At 40.7% G+C, this 14,358-nt stretch overlaps 1 protein-coding gene across 6 annotated transcripts in view; it reads right to left on the bottom strand.

The window, feature by feature from the left end:
- Positions 1–14,358, bottom strand: part of slc12a7b (solute carrier family 12 member 7b) — a 67,712-nt gene that overhangs the window by 26,315 nt on the left and 27,039 nt on the right. For all 6 annotated transcript variants that reach the window (XM_029755700.1, XM_029755701.1, XM_029755704.1 and 3 more), the window contains exons 2-3: positions 6,788–6,882; positions 6,203–6,340 (exon numbers count right to left, since the gene is read on the bottom strand). In XM_029755700.1, the coding sequence (XP_029611560.1) occupies positions 6,203–6,340; positions 6,788–6,882 (233 nt within the window). The remainder of the gene's footprint in view (positions 1–6,202; positions 6,341–6,787; positions 6,883–14,358) is intronic.

The raw sequence follows: 14,358 nt of genomic DNA, 5'->3' as shown, positions 1-14,358 counted from the left end.
GAATGGATTACATTTAAGATATTGCTTTTTATTATCTGTCATGACAATTTGATATGGGGGTAATCCCATCCTCCATCATAGTGTACCACGCAACTATAATATTATTCAGACCCACTAATAGGACAAAATGCCCAAGTGAAAAGCATCGGAAAATGCATTTTTCTTTAACCATTCAATATTATTGTCTGGTCTGGTCCCTTATATGATGCATTGCCTTGGCCTGGAGCTTAATAACACGTTTGAAAGATACATTGAATTAAATCCTTGTTTCCCGCAATTGAAATCAAACACCCCACCAATTATTGTTTTTTTTTATAAATTCATGCATTCAAGGTCAAAAATATACCAAGGAGTCATGGAGATACAGTACAAGCATTGTTGCTGGAGGAAAATGTCGCATTCTCAGAGTATAATCAATAGCTTGATCTTATCACCTCCTGGAAAATGTACAGCGAAGCAAACAGTTCTACCCTGCACCGTGATTAAACTTTCCAGAACTTTCATCACAGGTATCGCCTTCACAGATCCATTCCAGAAAAAGAGAAGTTTCGCATCAGCTCAAAAAAGGAGTGTGTACCGCGATTGTTAAAAGAAACGGAAACGGACCTGAATGTAGAGAACCGTCCCCTATTTCTTCAAAGTTGTAGCTACCTTTTCGACCATCTCTCAATCTATAACTAAAGGAAAGTCCCACTATCCTGTTCTGAGAGTGGAGGACTGGACAGGCCAGGGGTGTTATTCTCACTCCATCCTTGGCACTCTAGCACCAATCAGAAATGCCTATACGCATCTGGTCTCTATGCAGAAAATGTGATGGGGCAATTGGCATGGGACAGAGGCTGTGGTTATTGTGGAATTGCAGCACCACTTGGAAAACAGTGTGGGTATTCTCTTTAGAAACAAACTGGCTTGGAAGATCAACTTAATAAAAAGGTTCCTCCAGGCTGAAACCGTGAGAGAAGAAGTATAAAGGGCTGGGTTGTGTCAGACCCGTGGAAGAGAATGAGGTTTGTTCATAAACATCTTTTTTACTTGTAAATTTATGATACAGTGCATTCGGAAAGTATTCAGACCCCTTGACTTTTTCCATATTTTGTTACATTAGCCTTATTCTAAAACTTATTAAATAAATGTTGTCCTCATCAATCTACAAACAATACCCATAATGACGGAGTGAACAGGTTTTAGATATGTTTGCAAATGTATAAAAAAAAAAAACGTATTTACATAAGTATTCAGACACTTTGCTATGAGAGTCAAAATTGCGCTCAGGTGCATCCTGTTTCCATTGATCATCCTTGAGATGTTTCTACAATTTAACTGGAGTCCACCTGTGGTAAATTCAATTGATTGGACATGATTTGGAAAAGCACACACCTGTCTATATAAGGTCCCCCAGTTGACAGTGCATGTCAGAGCAAAAACAAAGCCTAGACCTAGGATGCGTCCGAAATGAAAGCTTATCTTATATAGCGCACTATTTGTGACCAGAGCTCTGGTTAAAATTAGTGCACTATATAAAGAACTAGGGCTCCACTTCGGATTCTGACCTGCATTCAAATCTTGCTGTTTTGACCACATTTCCTGAAGAAAACAACTCTGTGAGAAATATGACAAGAATGTGTTTTTCATGTCGTTGTGGTGGCCAGAGTCATTTGATTTCTTTATGGGGAGGGTGTGGTGGTGGCTTTCTTGGAGCATAACAAGTATTTATTTATTTAACATTTTGCAGGATGACATCTCACGAGATGCATTTTCAACAGTGTCAAAATGTTTTATATATATATATATATATATATATATATATATATATATATATATATATATATATATATATATATATATATATATATATATATATATATATATATATATATATACACACACACACACACACACACACACACACACACACGGAAGTTTACATACACTTAGGTTGGAGTCATTAAAACTCGTTTTTCAACCACTCCACAAATTTCTTGTTAACAAACTATAGTTTTGGCAAGTCGGTTAGGACATCTACTTTGTGCATGACACAAGCAATTTTTCCAACAATTGTTTACAGACAGATAATTTCACTTAAATCACAATTCCAGTGGGTCAGAAGTTTACATACACTGAGTTGACTGCCTTTAAACAGCTTGGAAAATTCCAGAAAATGATGTCATGGCTTTAGAAGCTTCTGATTGGCTAATTGACATCATTTGAGTCAATTGGAGGTGTACCTGTGGATGTATTTCAAGGCCTACCTTCAAACTCAGTGCCTCTTTGCTTGACATCATGGGAAAATCAAAAGAAATCAGCCAAGACCTCAGAAATAAATTGTAGACATCCAACAGTCTGGTTCATCCTTGGGAGCAATTTCCAAACGCCTGAAGGTACCACATTCATCTGTACAAACAATAGTACGCAAGTATAAACACCATGGGACCACGCAGCCGTCATACCGCTCAGGAAGGAGACACGTTCTGTCTCCTAGAGATGAACGTACTTTGGTGCAAAAAGTGCAAATCAATCCCAGAACAACAGCAAAGTACCTTATGAAGATGCTGGAGGAAACAGGTACAAAAGTATCTATATCCACAGTAAAACGAGTCCTATATCGACATAACCTGATAGGCCACTCGGCAAGGAAGAAGCCACTGCTCCAAAACCGTCATAAAAAAGCCAGACTACGGTTTGCAACTGCACATGGGGACAAAGATCGTACTTTTTGGAGAAACGTCCTCTGGTCTGATGAAACAAAAATAGAACTGTTTGGCCATAATGACCATCGTTATGTTTGGAGGAAAAAGGGGGAGGCTTGCAAGTCAAAGAACACCATCCCAACCGTGAAGCACGGGGGTGGCAGCATCATGTTGTGGGGGTGCTTTGCTGCAGGAGGGACTGGTGCACTTCACAAAATAGATGGCTTCATGAGGCAGGAAAATTATGTGGACACATTGAAGCAACATCTCAAGACATCAGTCAGGAAGTTAAAGCTTGGTCGCAAATGGGTCTTCCAAATGGACAATGATCCCAAGCATACTTCCAAAGTCAAGGTATTGAAGTGGCCATCACAAAGCCCTGACCTCAATCCCATAGAAAATTTGTGGGCAGAACTGAAAAAGCGTGTGCGAGCAAGGAGGCCTACAAACCTGGCTCAGTTACACCAGCTCTGTCAGGAGGAATGGGTCAAAATTCACCCAACTTATTGTGGGAAGCATGTGGAAGGCATCCTGAAATGTTTGACCCAAGTTAAACAATTTAAAGGCAATGCTACCAAATACTAATTGAGTGTATGTGAACTTCTGACCCACTGGGAATGTGATGAAAGAAATAAAAGCTGAAATAAATAATTCTCTCAACTATTATTCTGAAATGTCACATTCTTAAAATAAAGTGGTGATCCTAACTGACCTAAAACAGGGAACTTTTACTTGGATTAAATGTCAGGAATTGTTAAAAACTGAGTTTAAATGTATTTGGCTAAGGTGTATGTAAACTTATGACTTTAACTGTGCACACACACACTCACACTAACAATAAAAATGTCAACTACTATCCAATAATAATAACAATTAAATAATAAAACGTACAGTACCAGTCAAAGGTTTGGACACCTACTCATTCAAGGGTTTTTCTTTATTTGTACTATTTTCTACATTGTAGAATAATAGTGAAGACATCAAAACTATTACACATATGGAATCATGTAACAGATTCAACCACCAAGACCATGGAGATTTTCCAATGACTTGCAAAGAAGGGCACTTATTGGAAAATGGGTAAAAATAAAAAAACAGACATTGAATATCTCTTTGAGCATGGTGTAGTTATTAATTACACTTTGGATGGTGTATCAATACACCCAGTTACTTCAAAGATGCAGGCGTCCTTCCTAATTCGGTTGCCGGAGAGGAAGGAAACCGCTCAGGGATTTCAACAGTAGGCCAATGGTGACATTAAAACAGAGTTAAATGGCTGTGATAGGCGAAAAAAATAATAAATAAAAAAAACAGATTCTGAATAAAGCACTTGTACACGAGAGTGTGTTAAACAACTTTTTTAGCACTGCTATGCTACCATAGATCAGCACAGCCGTTGCTGAACCTCGAGTGCACAATTGGTTTTCTACAATGGGTTACCAATTAAATAAAAAAACTTGAATTTTAATGATTGTATTCATAGGTTACTATTTCATCCCTCAACAAAAATATAGGTCTTGCCTCCACACATCTATGGTTGCGAGCCAAGCCGGCAGGCCGTTCATTCTAGCAGTTAGGTTGCCAGAGGCAACCCAGTCATTAATTATTTGTATTCTATATCTATTGACGCAACCCAGTCATTCGTTCTAAATGTTCCATTGCCAGCCTCTTATCCCTTGCTTGCTTGCTAGCTATCCAATTATGGCCAACACAGTCACGTCAAACCGTGCAGCTAGATAACAGCAAAGTACCTGCATTTCGTTTGACCCGTTTTTCTATTGACATTTCTTTGTATATATCCCAAAGAATTATGCTGATTCATGATTTCGAATGGCTGAGAAAAGATGTCAGTCTCGTTCTGACACGTTATTTCTTAATAGGACAGTGGTGATAGAATTTCAATATTGAAACAAAGTTTCAAATGTCGAGAGACAGACAGCAACGTTTGTACAAACCCCCGTTCTTGAAAACCAAATGTTAGGCTAGAAGCAAGGGGAAATAATGTCTAGATGCTTTTTACAGTGGAGATCAAGTTAATTAATTGGCTGGCTGGGCTGATGGGGAAAGTGGATGAGCAGGGATTTCTCAGATGGAACAGAAAACAACATTCCCATTTTTGCACCCGGGGTAAACAGTTTTTTTAGTAAGGCTTAGACCAACGCGTTGTACAATATACCTTTGAGCATGGTGAAATTATTTATTAGGCTTTGGATGGTGTATCAATACACTCAGTCACTACAAAGATACTAGAGGCCGACCGATTAATCGGAATGGCCGATTAATTAGGGCCGATTTTAAGTTTCCGTAACAAATCGGTAATCGGCATTTTTGGACGCCGATTATGGCCAATTATATTGCAATCCACGAGGAGACTGCGTGGCAGGCTGACCACCAGTTACGCGAGTGCAGGCAGCAAGGAGCCATGGTAAGTTGCTAGCTAGCATTAAACTTATCTTGTAAAAATAAAAAACTATCAATCTTAACATAATCACTAGTTATCATGAACCATGTGTAGTTATTACTAGTTTAACTAGCTTGTCCTGCGTTGCATCTAATCAATTCGGTGCCTGAAACTGTGTCACATCTCTTGCGTTCAGTGTAAGCAGAGTCAGGGTATATGTACCAGTTTGGGTCGCCTGGATTGTTGCGAACTGTGTGAAGACTATTTCTTCCTAACAAAGATAATTATTTTACATAATTATGACATAACATTGACAGTTACTCTAACAACAGGATGTACCCTTGGAGTTTGTAATTGCTGCTGTTGTCGAAAGGAGTAGTGTGACTCTTGTAAAGTTAGGTGTTCGTTAATATATACAGGGACATTTAAGTTGATACATTCAAAAATAAATTGGTACCAATGCAGTTGTCTTCTGCTTGGGAGTGACAGACAATTCAGTGATTCATATTTTGTGCAATGATGTCTTATAATGGTATCCAAGAATTAATCTGCAAAGATTGTTATAAATGACATCTGATTCAAAAAGTAAGGTCTTATTTGTGTTTTGATACATGATGTCACCATAGTCTAGGATAGATAGAATAAGTTGGGTTTGTAAGTATAAAGGCAACACTGATCAATCACAGTGTAGACAAATAAAGTGGGAATGTTTGCATGTCCTTCGTGCTGCACACGTGCTGCACAATGAATGTTTGCTCTGGTCAAAGACCCTGTTTTGTAATCATTAATTCAGCAGTTTTTAAAAGGGTACAATAAATCAGCAGAAAACACATGATGGGATACAATAACCAATTGAAGACATTTTATAGACTTGAAACCATAGCCTGTTCCATCTACAGTACCAATAGTCCAAACAAAGCTATTTTCTCCACACTTTAGAACACCCGAAGTCCCCACGTTGAGAGGATTACATTTGCTTTGTCATTATCACCAATATCAGGCGGTAGGAGTCGGATGTGCACGGAAGTGGCTTGTGTCACTAAGTGGATCTTACAATTTAGAAATTGAATTTTTAAACGTTACTGTCCACACAATGTGGAGACGACAGGCTTACCTTGACTGGTTTCTTAGTCTTGGCTGGCCCCTCGTCGTCGTCTGCTTCCTCGTGCTCTTTGACCCCCTGGGTAAGGTTGGTGTAGTTAGCCAGCTTGTTGAGCAGAGAGGACACCATGGGGTTGCTGTCCATCTCTTCCTGTGAGCAAAAAAATACCACAAAAAGTGTCATAACACCTCTTGGCATTCAAGCTCTCTGCATAAGGGTCAAGGAAATAACTTGAGAACTGCAATGATGGGAGAAACGGTCAAGAGGAATTTAGAAACTGTAGAGAAATCAAAGGAGATTAGAAAAGCTTTGCTGGATCGAATTATAGTAGAGAAGTATATTTCACAGTCCATAATTCATGTTATTTTTAGGATTCAATATAATGTCTCACTACCATAGAGAGGTTAGAGCAGCCAAATGGCATTAGACAGTGGATAGAAATAACAGAGAAAGCCCCTTCCGCACAGTTTTTGTCCCACTCCATTTAGCATTGAATCCCTGACCAACAGACCTAAGTCAAAGCTTAGGTCAAAGGTCAAATGAAATACTACAGATAACTTTATATATAAATCAAGGCTGTTGGATGTTGACAGTTACCTCAAAGAGGGCCATGTTCTTCCCATCGTATAGATTCCCTTTGTCATTGTCTGTGTTGTTTATGAACGGACTGCTTTCCTTTGGCATGCCATCACCTGTGGAAGCAGAAGAGACCGTTTTTGAGAAAACAAACCTCCATTAAAGTAATTGAAGTGGAAAAGATAACATTAAAATGACTGTTCGGCTGAGGTGTGTAAATGGATGACAAAGTAGGTTAACTGGCTGTTAACCAGAGATCAACCAGAAGACTTGGTAAAAGCTCAAACCAATCAGGGCGTGGTTTCCCAAAGGTTAAATCGCTAGAATCTTTATAGGAGCATTTGTAAATCTCAAAGCTGTTTCCCAAAACCATCATTATTAACGTTGCACTTGAAAACGACTCGTAATCTACCCCTGCCCCAGACCACTCGTAATCTACCCCTGCCCCAGACCACTCGTAATCTACCCCTGCCCCAGACCACTCGTAATCTACCCCTGCCCCAAACCACTCGTAATCTACCCCTGCCCCAAACGACTCGTAATCTACCCCTGCCTCAAACCACTCGTAATCTACCCCTGCCTCAAACCACTCGTAGAACAGCTAAGTGTGCCGTTAGATCATTTTTTACCCTCCCGTGTCACTTTATACACAGATCTCCACTAAACATAGAATCATATGGTTTATCCGTTTCTCTGTGATCACAGATAACTTCAGAAGAAAGTTGACTTAGAAATACAGTTGCCAATATGTTGCCAATATGTTTTCAATTGATACAAACAAGCGACGTACAGTTCAAAAATTCTACAAATGAAAACCGAGAAGACTGCATTAAAATATAAACAGTAGGCTATAGGCCTATTTGAATAATATTGAAATACATTTCATGTTTAATCAGTTGAGTTCTATTTTCAGCCACAGGTGATACCTTCGCTCTAGGAGCTGATCCGTCATCAGTACTGTGAAATAAATCTAAATGTTAAGATAGACTTGAATAGAGAATGCTGATTCGAAAGCAGCGTTCTTTCTTTTGATCCTATCTGTATCGACATGTTCAAACGACGCACTTAGCGAATGTTCTCTCTGCGTGGTGTTTTGGGAAACGTATGTTAAATCTTTGGCCGCTGTAGGATAGAGCGCATTGTTAAAAACACTCGTACGCCTAAGTTCCATCGTTATCGGGAAACGGACCGAGTTTGTTCGGAAGACAAGAAAATGACTCTCTCGTGTCTTTGGGCATCATTAAAACCGAAGACTTATTTTTATCAAATAACTCTGTGATTATTATTACGCGATAAACTGATTAATCGTGTAACTGTAATTAACTAGGAGGTCGGGGCACCAAGGAAAATATTCAGATTACACAGTTATAATTTTCCTAATATAACTGTCGGATATAATATCTGATCGATTATCTTCTGATTTAATGTCTCATTCCAAACGTCATAAATTGTTGTTATCTGCACGAACCCAGTCTTCACTAAGTCATCCATACATCAATTGTCTTCAAATCATTTATTTACTAAACTAAGTAATTCACAGAAAGCATACAAAACAGTAGGTATTGTTACAAAGAAATGGTAGAGGAATGGTCCCTAGTGGGCTAAACCGGCATGGCGGCTTGTTAAACAAAAGCTGATAGTGGGGGTCAGCTGAGAAGACACTACAGAGTTGATAAATATTAACAATTGATATGCTAATCCTTTGCACATGAACGCTCACTCATTCGGGAACAATTGCAATCAATATATATTTACGCTCAGTGTATCATCGGGATCCTTGTTGGAGAGTTTGGTTCTGTTGGAGAGTTTCGTCCTCTCTCTCTTGGTTAGAATGATCTTTCAAAGCGACATTCATTAATGTCGTTATAGAATGGATGTTTCGTCGGTTGTCGCGTTCAATGATACCGAATTCCTAGCTGCAGACTAGTCATTAATATCAAAGACTTGTTATTATTCTGTATCGATAGTTTAACCACGTGGTATGATTAAAGTTCAGTAGAGGAATGCATGATCAAACCTTGGCCCTCTCTTCTCGAGGTAAGCTGGTCTAAAGAAAGAAACCCTGGGTGGGGGTTCATATACTGAACGTAGAAAAGGCTGTCACATGACGCCTGTCTGTGTCCCTGGGGGTGTGCCGGTGACTTGGTAAAACTTTAAGTTGAAAATACAATTCTCTCACATTAACATCTTACAAGCATCCCAACATATTCCAAATAGGTTTATCCTTATTCATTAATTGTATACAACCATTTAGATGTAAGTCTCATAGCTGAGGCTATCATATAAACATTATTATGGTAATATGGCTGTATTGTCTTATGAATTTCACAACATTGTACCAAACGGACCAGTTCGTAGCAGGATTCTTCACCGATCTTTTATACCTTCTCCAGAACATAAATGTCGGTCGGTTCCCCCGTCCTGTGAGGTGGAAGAATTCCTTTGTCTCTCTATGAAACCATTCTGTCTCAAAACTGGGGCCATGAGGCAGGACATTCCCTTTGGAATTTACAACCGCCTTCTGACCACAGCAGCCTGGGTAGGGGGAGGTAGGTAGGGGGATGGTAGAGGGGGAGGGGGTCAACTGTGCTCGCTGTACTCAGAGGGCAACATCATGACAACTCCAACTTTCACTTCACTGAGTTTCAGCTCAGCCCCATAGATTTTCTTTGCTGGGACACTGGGGGCCATGATGGTGATCGATGTCTGGTGGTAATGGTTCATTGATCCAGCTATTACAGCTTGTAATGGGAGTTCTGGATGAACCACAATCACACACACATATATCCTCCTCATGGTTGAGATGGTTCAAAAACGTAGTACGAGTATGTCATTATAGTTCGCTAGAAGCAACAAATATTCATTGATTACATTGGGTCGAACTCTAAAAATAGAGTTTGGCTAATGCTTGAAAACCAGAAGAACAGAGAACGTCAATAAAATTCTAAAATGATGACTGCTACAGAGGGCAGTGACAAGTGGAGATTATTCTTATTTAGCCACTCATTTCCAATGGGTTCTGTTTTAGCATTAGCGTCAGTCTGGCTAGCCGATACCATCAACAGAGGAAAAACTACAGACCCAGACAGAGCGTGAAGACTAAACAAACAATGGGAATGAGTTATTTTGGTCAGTGTTACAAAAGCAGGGGTAACAGCCGACTTGATACAACAATCAAAAGAAAATGAGAGATAATTGTAGCAAATTACACAATCTTATGATTCTGTTTTGCTAAATAAAGTTCCCTCAAAAAGGGTTGATAAGATGTTTTAGGGCCTACTAAATCGCATTAAGCAATCACTACACAATTTATTTGGCAATATAAGGCTCTACATTGTTCACCTTGCAACAATAAAATAGTCATCTTAAATATGCAGGCATAATTCATCCCATATATTTTATCTAATGCTACTTTAGCTAATGTTAGTTTTCAGAGGCTAATAGTATGACATTTCCTCTTGTGAGGAATTGTATATCAACACACAGCAGACTGGAATGTCAGAGTTGGCTGCTTTCATGTGTCTGGCCACAGCTTACGCTGCCATTCCGCCCACCTGAGGCCTAACAGCGTGTGGGGAGAACATTCTGGCACCAAACTGTGAGCCGAGCCGGCCCTTTACCCAGCATTCTGCAGAGCATCGCGCTAAGCAAATGTTTAGAGTAAGCGGAGTAGCAGACCGCCTCTAAATGGGGGTTAAGATACCGTAGGGCTACGTACAGCGCTACTAAGACACCATTTGCAAGCGTCTCACGTTTCAACACACCCAATAGCCAGTGTCTCCTTTCCACACCCATTTAAGTGAGTATGTGAGTCAACCAAATTCATTCATTCAGACCTGGTGAAGTGTGACCTGTGACTGCTGTGTGCTTTCATCTGTGTAACTTTTGCTGCTTGATCCAGCTGCTGGGAATAAGAAGCTTGCAGCCGAAGCCCTGTGGTAATTGTAAAGAAAGTCAGAATGTCATTGTGTGATAGGGGCCTTTAAAGCGGAGTAGAGGGCGGAGATATTACGGCAAATAAATTGATCGTGTGTGGGGAAGGATAACATAAATATAGGGAATGTGAGTAAATGTGTGGCGGCGTCCGAGGCAAGAGGAAGCGATTCCATGTCACACTCTTGCACTGACAGACGGTACACTCTACAGACTTTAATGACGCTAAATCCCAATGTCATCAAATCCCCTTTGAACCGAGGGTTAATTCCTGTGTGCTGTGTCTAATATTAGTGTGGTACTTTTCTACTTGCAGCATGCCACGTGTGTAAGAGAACCACAGTGTAAGGATGTCAATGGAGGAGTGATCCAGCAAGAATCCTGGAAGTCAGGATTGCTTTTCAATGGGAGATTATAGCAAATATTTATGGCTCCAATAGCAGGTGGTCCTATGACCTATGGAAAGTGAAAGTAAAAATAGCGTAAATTAACATTTTAGTAATTTAGCAGCCGATCTTATCCAGTTTGATTTACAGTAGTGAGTGCATTTCGAACTAGTTCATACTTGTTCCCCAGTGGGAATTCAACCCTCAACCCTGGTGTTACAAGCGCCAATCTTTACCAACTGAGCGACACAGGATCATTTGCTTAGAGACAATTCAACATTTGTTATTCATGTTCTGATGTCATAAGCCAATCCATATTAAAAGAACAACTTCAAAAGGTTCAGGTGAAGTTCATAAATCTAATCAACTTAAAACACCTAATGCATTGTACCAATCCTCAGTTTCCCAGAGCTATAAATGTAGATTTTAAACTGGCTTGTTCGAGCCCTGAATGCTGATTGGCTGACAGCCGTGGTATAGCAGACCGTACGCCACGTGTATGACAAAACATTTATTTTTACTGCTCTAATTACGTTGATAACCAGTTTATAATAGCAATAAGGCACCTCTGGGGTTTGTGGTATATGGCCAATATTCCCCGGCTAATGGCTGTATCCAGACACTACAGGTTGCATTGTGCGCAAGAACAGTCCTTAGCCGTGGTATATTGGCCATATACCACATCCCCTCAAGCTTTATTGCTTAAGCGATCAATTCCAAAGACACTGCAGAAAACCTGTATCATGTTCAAATCATGAGACATCCCAGCAGACATCCCAGCAGGTGATGAGATACAAAGTCCCACAGTGAGCATCAAAACATCCTCACCATGCCAAAGGAATTGACACTGATCTCTGACACTCACAGGATAGGTCTATGTGCCAACTAGCCTGTGCCCAGTCCCTAACAACCGGCTGTTCCAGTTTTCATGGGAAATGGAAAGAGAGCCTGTGATGAAACTTCCGCTTTCGGACAGTAACAAGGTGACACTCCGTTCTAACTCCTCCTTTAAATAGACTGGACTGGTAGGACAGCAGAAGACAACCTCCCAACACTTTTTTTTTCTTCTTCCCGTCAAGACCAATATGTAGGAATCTAAAAGTGTGTGTGAGGAGGAGGGGGGGAGTGAATGAGTCTGAGTGTGCAGCATGCGTGAGTGTGTAGGTGGGTGAGTGTTGGAGGGAGTGGGGAGGGACGTCGAGGGAGCAGTTGGAAAAGTCCCAGGAGACACGGTCCAGTTTCATATAGGCTAGCCTACTAAGGCCAAGCTGGTGACCTAGTTTACGGACATGTGGGCACATCATCGCTGGCGTCCAACATGCCAATTCATCCCTTCTCAAGATAGGCAGCTACTCCGGCCCAGACAATGGACTGGTCTACCTCTTCAAATCAGAGAACTAGCTGGAGAGAGCAATAGAGAGAAGGAGAGAGAAAGAACAGCAGAGTGGGTGAGAAGGCCACGGAGAACACAAGAGGGAGATATAGAGAGCGAGAGAGACACACACACACAGAGGTCTGAAAGGGTGCGGTTGGGGAAAGAGTATACCATGTCCATTGATGGGGCTGGCGGTTGTTTTTCTCCGCAGCGATGTTGCGTGTCTCCCCATGTTGCGCAACTTCGGGTGGCTGCTCTAGAAGAATACCTGAATTCTCGTCATTCTTCTCTAAATCTGTGCACAACAAATGCTCGCACGCCACGTCCAGACCCAGTTCAGCTCACATAGAAGATATGGGACCCATGCGGTGCCATTTTCACTGTGTTCTCTTGGTCGGAAGACGGCATAGTATGGATTGATGCATCTACGTCATAGTATAAAAGGTCAAACTACCACAGAGCTTTGCCTGGCCATGCATTAAACAAGCTAACCAAGCAGTGGTCAGTTAAGTGGTTGAGTCTCTTCTGCATCGTAATGTAAGAGTCTTACATTGGGCCTACCCTTTGCGGCACTGTGTGTATATAGGGACTGAGAAAGACCCAACAGTTAGGCCTATCCCAGTAAAAACTCTTGTTATTGCAGCAGACATCTTACTGAGGCTGTGGATGAAGGCCTACAACAAAATGTTCCATCGAAGCTCCCCTGGAACTGTCGCCAAGAAGAAATATCAGCCCGCGCAGAGAAGCACAAGATTAGAAAGTTGAGTGACGTTCAGAGTTTTCCCCGTTAGTTAACACTATCAACGTTTCCCTTTACTGTGGGAATTGTGATCGAATCAATGCAATATTATCCACTTTCATTGCAACATACCAAAACAAAATGAACTATGCAAAACTTAGTATACAAAATTAACTATACAAGAGATTTTGTTGCAGGCAGAGCGCATCAGAGTAGGATTCTATTGCATTGACAGGCACGACTCAGAGCTGTGGTAGGTTTCTATGGAAATAGACCATTGTATGGATCTGCCATTCATTTTGAACCGGACTGTGTTTACAGCATCAGCGGTCGTGAGTAGATGCGCTTGTTTTGAGATCAAAGCGAGAACTAGCGACCACATTTGCACATTTTGTTCTTATCCTTTGCTAGTTAGTGAGTTATTAGCCCAGTTATAGATCATTTGTGGTCAGCAATAGGGGAGTGATTGCTTCCTACGAGAGGACAAAACGTGTATTTCTAGACACCTTTGAAAAGCGAGTCAGGTGAACAGCTTTTTTTTGTATTTTGAGACAGACTTGAATAAGCTAAATAGCCAATAGGCAGAGGGTAGCATCATTTGTCTGATTCTCTGTAATAATGGTACGGGAATAATGAAGTCAAAGGTGAATTTATACAGTTCAATTGCAATCGTGAGACAGGATTAGCTGTCCAAATTCTATTTACAAGATATCAACACAGGCAGACATGCCAGAACTACCCATGCAATCCCAGTCCATCCAATCAGAGAAGTTGCATAACTTGCACTGCATGAATTTAGCCTCAATTATTGTTATCCAGGAATACAGCAGTAGCCGACATTCCCTTTCACTCCAGTTCTGACAACTTTCCTATTCCCAAAAGTTTTGATCAGAGCGAAAGGCTGCACAACAGATTTCTGATACGAGGTTAACAATATTATTGCCTTTATTTAACCAGGTTTGTTATTCAGGACACATTCATCTTTTTCAAAACAATGACCTGAGGGTCAGACAACGAAGGGGCAGGTTCTGCAAATAATCGTCGATATTTCTTGGGTTGACTCATTCTTACATGTTGCTCACTAGTCTTGCTGTTGTGCCATTGGTGAAAGTTGTGTAAAACCTAACCAATGTGCTTCAAAGAAGCATACAATGGCAAC

This window comes from Salmo trutta, chromosome 6 (genome assembly GCF_901001165.1).
Source record: "Salmo trutta chromosome 6, fSalTru1.1, whole genome shotgun sequence".
In the NCBI taxonomy this organism is placed as follows: Eukaryota; Metazoa; Chordata; class Actinopteri; order Salmoniformes; family Salmonidae; genus Salmo; species Salmo trutta.
This window is presented reverse-complemented; position numbering and strand designations above follow the sequence as displayed.